Below are 9,449 nucleotides of genomic sequence, written 5' to 3'. Positions count from 1 at the left end.
AGGAGTCGAGCGCCCGAAGCGATCAGCCGGGCCGGTCCGCGCACGCGCACCTCCGGACCCAGCCCGCTGCGCTGTCACTCAAGACCTGCCTAGGAGCCCACTCGCTGATTGGCTGAGCGGGGCCGCGGACCGAGAGAAACGCCGAGGTTGACGGGGTGAGGCCGTCTGGGTTCGGCCATGAGCTTGTAGGGTCCGCGTCCGCCCCGAGCCCACACAGCCAACGTCATGCCGCATTCTTATTTCCAAAGGCCCCTGGAGCTTGGGATCCCACCCCAGCGGTCTTCGGGGCGTTCTCTGCCTGTACGCGCCCCGCCGGCTCGGCCCGAAGCGCCCTGCGGACCCGCAGCCTGGGCCGCCCCGGACCTGACGGCCAAGCGGGGGTCTGACGCGGGAGCAATGGCCTCGCCCTCAGAGACGCAGCGGGAGGGCGGTGCCCGCCGACCTACTGGCCGGGTCCTCGGCACGCGTTCTCCTCACTCCCAGGACAAGCGGAGCGGCGGGCGGGGACCGGGGCCTGGGGTCGGAGGCGGTGGAGCCAGAAAGGCGCCAGCGGCGCAGAGACGTTTGGGGGCAGGCGGGGGCTTCGCGTCTCGGTGGCGGGAAGCGGAATGAGGTTGGACCGGCCGAGCCGGCGTTCAGACACCCGGCGGGAGGCGGAGGCCTGGCATCCTCGCGGACATCCATCTGTAGCGAACCCGGCAGAGGCTTTGGGATTAGATCCCTGACTCCTTGCGTCAGTAGCTACAGTTTGTTTAAATATAAAATGGGATGGCCGTTCTTACAAGGTTCCTGGAGGATTAAATGAATAGGCATGTGGAAAACACCTAGCATAATAAGGCTCGGTAGTTTGTTCCATCAGGGCTGGAAGAGACTTCAGAGCCTGCTTTCCTCCTTGGGCGTTTGGATCTCACATATCCCTTCTGTGGCAATCAAAAATCCGCATCTTCTGTAGAGATCCCTTTTACAGACCAGTGGCCTCCAGGCGCTGTCTCTGGCAACAAGTGCTACCCTAAGCAGCCGGCCACACATATTCCCTGGCTTCATGACATGGGGAGGCGCAGTCCCCACGTGATGCGGAAGGGAAATGTGCCTGCCCTTGCACTGACCCCGTCAGCGATGTGTGCTCCTGGCGGTTTTCTGAAAGCAAGAACCAGTCACATCCGCCCTTCTCTGTTCCATAGTTGAAACCTCACTATCCATCCTTTAAATTCATGCATGTTGGGGGTGGGCGTGGGGTGACACCAAACTGTTAGGTATAAAATACCATCTTAGCCTTCGAGGGGTTTCTAAAGTAGTTGAGGAGTGATATATTCTGGTAAAATCATAATGCTGGCCAGCACAGTTCTAAGAGCCCTGTGATCAAGGTAGCCAAATGCCCATTATGAGAATTCAGAGGGTGGAGAAATCCAGGAAGACTCCCTAGAGGAAGTGAGAGTTTAGCTAGCTTGTAAACAATGGTTATCTTTCTCATCCAGAGTGTGTGCATTGTTGAGAACACTGGCCTAGGATAAGGGTGCACTTGGCATCCAGGAGATAGAGTTAAGAGGCTGTCGATTGAGGCCTTCAAAAAATCACCATGAGGGCTGGGTGCAGTGGCTCACGCCTGTAATCCCAGAACTTTGGGAGGCCCAGGCGGGCGGATCACGAGGTCAGGAGATCAAGACCATCCTGGCTGACATAGTGAAACCCTGTCTGCACTAAAAATACAAAAAATTTAGCCGGGCGTGGTGGCAGGCGCCTGTAGTCCCAGCTACTCTGGAAGCTGAGGCAGGAGAATGGTGTAAACCCGGGAGGCTGAGCTTGCAGTGAGCTGAGATCGCAGCACTATACTCCAGCCTGGGAGACAGAGCGAGACTCCATCTCAAAAAAAAAAAAAAAAAAAAAAAAAAAAAAAAGCACCAGGAAAGTTCCGTAGCTCAAAAAAGATGGACTTTTTTGAATTTTGTTCTGGAAAAAAAAAAAAAAAATCTCTGTATAAAATGACAGCTGTAGAGTGCAATGTATTTCCTTTCTTGCCTCTGCTCCTTTGTCTTGGCTTTGGCCGGAAGCAAAAGCAGTGCTGAGTCTGAGCAGCCACTCATGTTAGCAGCCTGTAGCTCTCTTTCCTTTCATGTTTTTGATGTTTCATTTCTGTCCTAATTTGCATGTGATTGCATGTGTCATTTGTTTGGCAGCTTTGTGATAGTCTGAGGTCCATGAAGGGATTAAAACCAGGAACTGGCTCCTTTTCCAACCACTAAAGCCTCATCTGGGCCCACAAGCTCTTGCTGTTCCCTGGAGCCTGACTAGAAGATGTGAGCAGCTTTGTGCCGGAGCCCCATTTCCATGGGTAAACTATTCACCCGATCAGACAGCTCCCCGGAGTTCCACAGTACCACATATTTATTTTCTAGAACTTTGTTTTTAGCTGAAAGGGATCTTAGAGGCTCTCTGAGGCAATCCTATCGCTTTACAGGTGATAAAACTGAGGCCCAGAGAAGTGAAGTAACTTGCCTAGGCCCACACAGCTCATCAGTAAAAGAGCCAAAACACATGGCCAAGGCTTCTCCTTCCTACTCCAGTGTCTCCTCCACACTCTCAGCTCACCCCTAGGGCTTGTGCTCAGGTCTTTGCAAGTAAGGCCTGTGACATTTAAGGATGTGACCACCTATCTCCCACCCATTGTTCTGGTGGCCATGAGTAGAAGGAATTGTACCAGGATGTGACAAGAAGGAATTAGGAGCTGGGAGTCTTGCTGGGTGAGGACCTTGGCCCCTTACTTGCTTGCCATCTAATAGGGGCGCTCCTGGCCTGTGGGGTCAGGGAGAACTAGACCTAGAGCATGGTTGTCTCTGTGACTGGTTGAGCCTGTTTTTCCTTCAAGGGCCCCTGGCAGTGGGAAAACATATTATGACAATTGCACTGTTTTATCAGCCCTTGGCACTCCTGTTATTGCCCTGAAATAAACATTCCTACCTGTATGCCAGGCCCTGCCTGTTTCTGGAGCTTTCTTAGGTTTACAATCTACCCAACCTGTCCCAAATTGATGGGGTGAGCCCAGGGCATTAAACGGGTGGTACAAGGCAGCTTCAGGACTGACATGGGTCTATGTGTGCTCGGTGTGGGTTAGGGGCGCTCGGCTGTCTTTCTCCCTACGGTGCATGCTGCTGCCAAACCAGAGATCACTTGTAGACTTGAAAGGGAATGTGAGCTTTGGGTGAAGAATTCCCAGCCCCCAACAGAGGCCAGAAAGCTACCACTCAGCCAGGTGAGTCTTGATGGAACATTTCTGGCACAAAGGTAACCATATTCATTGAGCCTTTAGTGCCTCCTGGGTCCTAGCACTTCTGTGGTTTGGATTCAGGTTTTGTACTTCTGTTTCCCGCCGTTACGGCAGGAGCTTGGGTAACCTGTGAGAAACACGGTCACAGTGTAAACCTCTGGAGACAAGCTACACTGAGGGGACAATCTGGGTGAGGGTAACCCGGTGCCGTGGCTGTGCGAGCTCACGTGTGCTCTTTCAGGAGGACATGTCTCACAGCCACAGATCTTCAGCTCTGACATGCTCAATCTCACAAGCCCTTTTCTGAAACCTCCATCATGTGCTTTCTGATTCTCTACAGGAAGAAGGAAAATAAAGTATGCATTTTATGACACAACCCAGCTTGCAGGGATGAAGTAGAAGGTCCTCACTGTACCTCATGGCAGGCTGCTGACGGCAGATATTTAACCTGGCTCACTGAACTGGGCAGTCAGGGAAGGGTCGGCTCCTGCTCTGTCCAGCTCTCTTCATAAGGGACTCTGTGATACTTTTTATAAAAATGACTTTGATTTCTGCATAAGAAGGCTTGCCAAGCTTGCTGTCCAGCAGTGGCTGCTGCAGGGAATTATTCAGATGGCAGCAAGAGAACCCTGGCTCCCTGGACCAGGACATTCCCTTCACGTGTGTTGGAATGAGAGCAGGAAGAACGCTGGTCGGAAGTCCCTACCCAGGGCTCTGGGACTTCAGTATTCTCAGACCAACTGGGCCACTCCTCTGAGTTGGGATGCTGACCCACACTTGGCCCTGGCTGCGGCATCCCCAGGACGCTGCCCTTAGCCGTCATCTCGTTGGGGCTGGGGGCTGAGCAGGTCACACCGAACAAAACGAGTGTGTCCCCATCACTAAGCTCACATCTGAGTTCTCTTCCACAGAATTTGGTAACAAAGTCAGAAACGAGACTGAAGATGATTCTGGAGGCAACTGGGAACCTCCCAGAATGATTCTGCAGGCTTCTGGGAAGCTGGAAAACCCCAAGGCCAGACTGGCCTCTGAGAATGCCCAAGTCCTTTAGATTCCACTGGAAAAGCCATCCATCGGTGCCAAGTGTGTGGAGAGCTTCAAGAGCCATACAGCCCTGGCCATCCATGAGCACATCCATGTGGGAGAGTGGCCCTGAAAGTGTCCTAGTGTGGCAAAGGCTTCCCACTAAGTGGACCTCAGATGGCACAGGAAGACCCTCCTGGGGATGTGGGAGGACACTGCCTAGGCGGTGAGGGGCCGCTTTTTCAGGTGTGCACATTAAACGCAGACACAGCCTCTCTTGGCTGCCAAGAAGCCTGTGCAGGGCCCAGGACCACGGAACACTTGCGAACTGTCACTACCCAGAGGCCTGCACCTGTCTGGAGTGTGCCCAGTGTGTCTGCGCCCCTCAGGTTATCTGGGCTCACCAGCACCGCCGCAGCACTGCAGGGCCCTTCTGTTGCTGTGAGTGCCAGGGCACTTGCTGGCTGCCTGCGCAACGCAAAAGGTTCAAAACAGGAAGTCTCTGGGCAGCTATTCCCAGGCGCAGAGGGGAGCAGTGGCCACACAGGTGCCAGCGTGGCAGGAGGTGCAGTCAGAGGCAGCATCTCCAGAGCCCTGGGAGCAGAGGCCAGCCACATGAAGCCCACGAGTGTCGCTGGCATGGGAAAGGGACATGAGGATCACACTGACCCAAGAGAAGGCCCACAGTGAGGAGGCCCCACCGAAGCGTCCCCAGCAACAGGGGCTGAGGCATCTGAGGCAGCCAGCCCACTCGGAAAGGCCTGCTGACTGCACTCCGGATGTCAAGAGGACCCTTGGGAAAAAGAAAGGCAGGAGTGCAGCACCTTCCAGAGCCTCAGCTTGCTTCTCTCCTTCTAGCTCCGGCTGGAGTGATGGAAGAGGCTGCGCTGGGAGCTACCTCCCTGGGAGCCTACCCTCCCCAGCCTGAGCGTGGAGGCTACCGGCACTGTGCTTCCCCTAGTGAAATCCATCTTCCTTGAAGGGGTCAAGGAGACCCTGTTCACCCCCACCATGGGGTCAGGTGTTCACCGCATGGAGGCCGCACGGATTCCCAGTCACAAACCCAAAGCCTTGCTGCCTGTGCCTCTGCTTCGATAGTTGTTTCAATGTCTTTTTTAAAAAAATCACATACACTCGAGTAAGATTGAGTCTCCTCACCAAAGAGATCTGGCTGTATCCCGAGTCTCTGAAACCTTTGCTGCAGTCCCGTGGGAGCATGCCGCGCAGAGGATGTGGGGCCGCAAGGGCTCGCCAGAGGGATCTCAGGAGTTAGGCCTCAAGGAGCGTTGTTGAGTGACAGGTCTGATGCAGCAGCTTTTACTACTGGTGGAAATCGATGTTTTTTCCTTCAAAGTCTAACTTTTTAATTTCAGTAAACCAAATTAGATCATGTATGTGAAAGCACTATGTAAACTATACAGTACTCCAGAAAAGGCAGCCAAGCCCTTAATTATAACTCACCAAACAGCCAACTCTCATCTCTGCCTTGTATCTGGCAAAAATGATTGAGCTCACTATGAAGGACTAGAGAGGAAAGAAACTGAAAGACAAAAACCAGGTGAACACACAGGCACTTCCCCTGCCCACCTCTGTTCCTGGCCCTGTCCCCTCTTGAGCGAGGGCAGAGCTCGTTCCGTCCACTTCTCCGAGCTCCTGGTCCTTGCTTAGGGACACACAAGACAGAGATGTGTTGAAATAGACTCTGCTTTATTCAGGTAGCAAAAGGTTAGGAATCAAACATGGTCTTTAAAACCTCCTTTCATCTTTGAAAATGGAGGAGAGAACATCCCTGGGCCAGTTAGTGTACCTGCCCCTCCACGCTGTTCTGGTAGGTACTTAGCACCCCAGAAACCCACCCTCTGCAGGAGAGAGAAGCAAGGTTCTGGAGCGTGGTCACACACTCTAAGGTATCTTCCAGGACAGGGGGCTGGCTCCCTCTCTCCCACCTGGAGTCGCTATGGCTACTGGGATCAAACTACCAGTTACATACTGGTTACTTGGAATGTCAGACCCGGTGGGCATCAGTCATCAGGGAGGGGGGGGGAAATGCCAGAACACGTACATACGGATGCTGTCAAGACTACAGGCAAGGAGGAAGGTGGCGACAAGCGCTGGGACTCCAGCCAAAGCGGGAGTGCGTGCTCCTTCCACTCCCAGAGCCCTGTGGTTCTTCTTCTTGTGAGGCATGAACAGGAAGCCTCTCCAACAAGGGGGTCTCTGGGCACTAGGGGCCAAAACTCAGCCAGCCTCTCCAAACAAAGCAAAGGGGCCGGCCTGGGCCGGGGCCTCGGATAAGGGCGCTCACTGTGTTTCCACGGGAGTCCTGAATGAGGAAGTTCAGGAATGAGACGGCAGTCATCTTCTTCCTTCTTGGTCATTGGCTGACAAAGGGGAACGGAGCAGGCCTGCGCCCCTCGAGAAATCGGGTAGTGTTCTCAGTGGCCCCGCTGCAAGGGGACCGCTTTTCCCACCACCTAAGGAAGGCACTGGATGGTGTCCTCGGAGCACGCTGATGCTGACGTGGAGAGGGCGAGGGGCTTCCCCTGGCTTCCACCTCAGCTCCAGAACTGCTCCCACAGAGACCCACTCACGGCTGCTCACAGGATGGCCCCCTGCTCTGAGAGATTCTTCAAGGATGAAGAGGCCACGGGAAGCGTGTGTGCTGGAACAGCACCTTGATGTGGAATCCCTGTGGGTAGGGAAGAGGCTACAGCCCCACCTAAAAAAGCCTTTCTCCCTCCCCTTCCACCAGTTCACATCCACAGTGCCTGACCTGGGCAAGTTCCTGAACACCCATGGAGACGGTGATGGAGAGAGGGAGGCCTGTGCATGTCTTAGCCACGTGGATAGTAACACCTCCCAGAGCTCCCGCACCACAGGCCTGAGGGGTGCCTCTGACCGCCAGACCCACAGGGCTGGGAGACGTTTCCACAGGTCAAAGGCAGAAAGCAAGAAAGGAATTCCTGACTAGAACTGAAAACGGCAGGAAAACAACAGTGCTGAGGCTAAGTGCTGGGGTGGGGGATGAAGGGGCATATGGGGTACTAGGGCACCTGCAGTACTGGGGAGGGGCTTGGACGCCAGCATCTACCCTGGGAATGGGAAGGGTACTCAGACGGCAGCTTCTACCCTGGGAATAGGAAGGGACTCAGGTGCTCAGATGCCAGCATCTACCCTGGAAATGGGAAGGGTACTCAGACGGCAGCTTCTACCCTGGGAATAGGAAGGGACTCAGGTGCTCAGATGCCAGCATCTACCCTGGAAATGGGAAGCAGCAGATTATGGAGAAAGGGCCCACCCACAGGGGCCTGCAGCACAGCACAGGACCTGCCTGAGCCAGGCAGCAAGCAAGCTGGGATGGATGGCACCCACTTCCTGCCTGTTTAAAACAAGTGTCAGGCAGGGCAGAGAAGCCCTGCGTGCTGACTTTCCTTATTTCCTGCCCATGGTTAAGGAAGGCAGAACCTAGACAAAATCATCCCCCTCCTGATAAGCGGCCTCCTGAGCCTGCCAAGATGGAGCTGCCCCGGAAGGAAAAGTGCTTCGCTTTAGGTGGAAGATGGGCAAGGAGGGTGTGAACCTAGCAGTGCCGGAAGCCCCTCTGTGCCTCTAGGGCGGTGCTTCTGTGGTTCTGAAGCGGGAGCAGGCCCACAGACCCTGGAGGAGCTTGTTCAAAGCCCTTGTCACTGAGTCCCCATTCCGGGATGTCTCAGTGGGCCCTGGCGATCCTGGTGCAGAGTCCCCAGGGCAACTCGGAGAAGAGTGGACTAGCCTGTCAGGCAGATGGTGCATTCAGAGAGCAACTCCTACAACAAGGACTTTGGAGACAAATTCCTACCTGTCCCACTAAGGAGGAGGATGGGGTGGAAGGCAGATAAGTCCACACTGCAGTCAGAGGTCTTTCAAGGAGCCCGAGGCTCTCATTCACTAATCCTAGGGCAGGTGGGGAGTCAGCAGGCACTTGGATTCTCTGCTGCCACTTCATGGAGAGGGAAACTGAGGCACAGAAAAGAGGAAGGGATTAATCAGACCACTGCCTGCAGCAGAGCTGGGGCTGCATCCCAAGCCTCCCAACTCCAACTTGGTCCCATCCTCTCCTGAGGAAACCGGGCCGGGCGTGCCACAGGTCAAACGTGGCTGGGCTCTGCGGGAAGCACCAGACCCCCTGCCAGAAGAGCCCCAGCTCTACCATCTGGAGCTGCAGGAAGAGAACTTTCTTGGGTGCTCTGTGCAAAGGGCTTGTGATTGTTTCGCCCTGAAGGAAGCCCTGGGAAGAGGTACAGATCCGCACGAGATCGAGGCCTCACTGTTTCTGCTGCGGGAGCCAGGGTAGGAAGTCCCAGAACAATGCCTCTGGGGGCTCCTGCAGCCAGGCCAGCTGTCCCTAGAGCAGAGTCAGCCTCCCCTCTAACAAAGTGGCCTTTCCCATTCTCACTAGGCTGTGGGCAGCCTCCCTGGAACATTCCCCAGGGATGTCCAACAGTCTCCCCCACCAGGACAGTCCTCTTGCCACCAGAACTCAGGGGCTGAAACCTTTCATGATGGGGTTATTTTCTGGAGCACCTTAAAAATGAACTTGAGATCTAGAACCTTCTGGCACATTTGTGTGCTGTGAGGCATGGCTGTGCTGAATGGGCCTCAGGAAACAGGTCATGCACCTCCTAATACCCCTGCTGCTCCGGGACGCCACGGCCCACTTCCTGGTGCTTAGAGACCATCGCCACCAGCAGAAGATCCTAGGGCAGCCTAGAATCTGCAGAGCCTGTCCCAGTGATCCCAGAGGTGTCTCCAAGGCAGTCCCAAGGACTCCCTGTCCCTCAGGACATCCCGGGGGCCTCCTGGCTGGTGTGGGGGTACAGGAGTCTCTCGGGAGGCTCCATGATACAGTCCTTCAGAACCTCCACTGCTGCCCTGGAGGGCACGATGGGTGGCTTCTGGCTCCCAGACTCCACATAGAGGGCTCCCATCTCCTCCTTCCTGGGCCTGGCGCCTGTGGGGAGGAAGGAGAAGGCAATTAGACTGACCGACAGTGACTGCCTTCCACATCCGACTTCGCCCAGGGGCTGTTTGGTGAGAAAAGCTTGGCGGGACAGACGGGAGACAGGACCGGGACTGCTCTTTGCAGCCCGCATCTGTTCCTGCTCCGTTCATTCTTTTATCCTAA

The 9,449-nt window shown here is 55.0% G+C and overlaps 1 protein-coding gene across 19 annotated transcripts in view; it reads right to left on the bottom strand.

Annotated features, from left to right (window-relative positions):
- Positions 1-5,971: 5,971 nt before the first annotated feature.
- Positions 5,972-9,449, bottom strand: part of ZNF862 (zinc finger protein 862) — a 29,430-nt gene continuing 25,952 nt past the window's right edge. For 9 of the 19 annotated variants that reach the window (XM_065542757.1, XM_074036322.1, XM_065542754.1 and 6 more), the window contains one exon: positions 5,972-9,275. In XM_065542757.1, coding sequence (XP_065398829.1) covers positions 9,103-9,275 — 173 coding nt within the window. In that variant the 3' untranslated portion in view covers positions 5,972-9,102. The remainder of the gene's footprint in view (positions 9,276-9,449) is intronic. The other 10 variants (XR_012433022.1, XR_012433017.1, XR_012433020.1 and 7 more) reach the window with 4 other exon arrangements.

This window comes from Macaca fascicularis, chromosome 3 (genome assembly GCF_037993035.2).
Source record: "Macaca fascicularis isolate 582-1 chromosome 3, T2T-MFA8v1.1".
Lineage (NCBI taxonomy): Eukaryota > Metazoa > Chordata > Mammalia > Primates > Cercopithecidae > Macaca > Macaca fascicularis.
The sequence above is the reverse complement of the archived record's forward strand: the minus strand, read 5'-3'. Positions and strand labels throughout refer to the sequence as shown.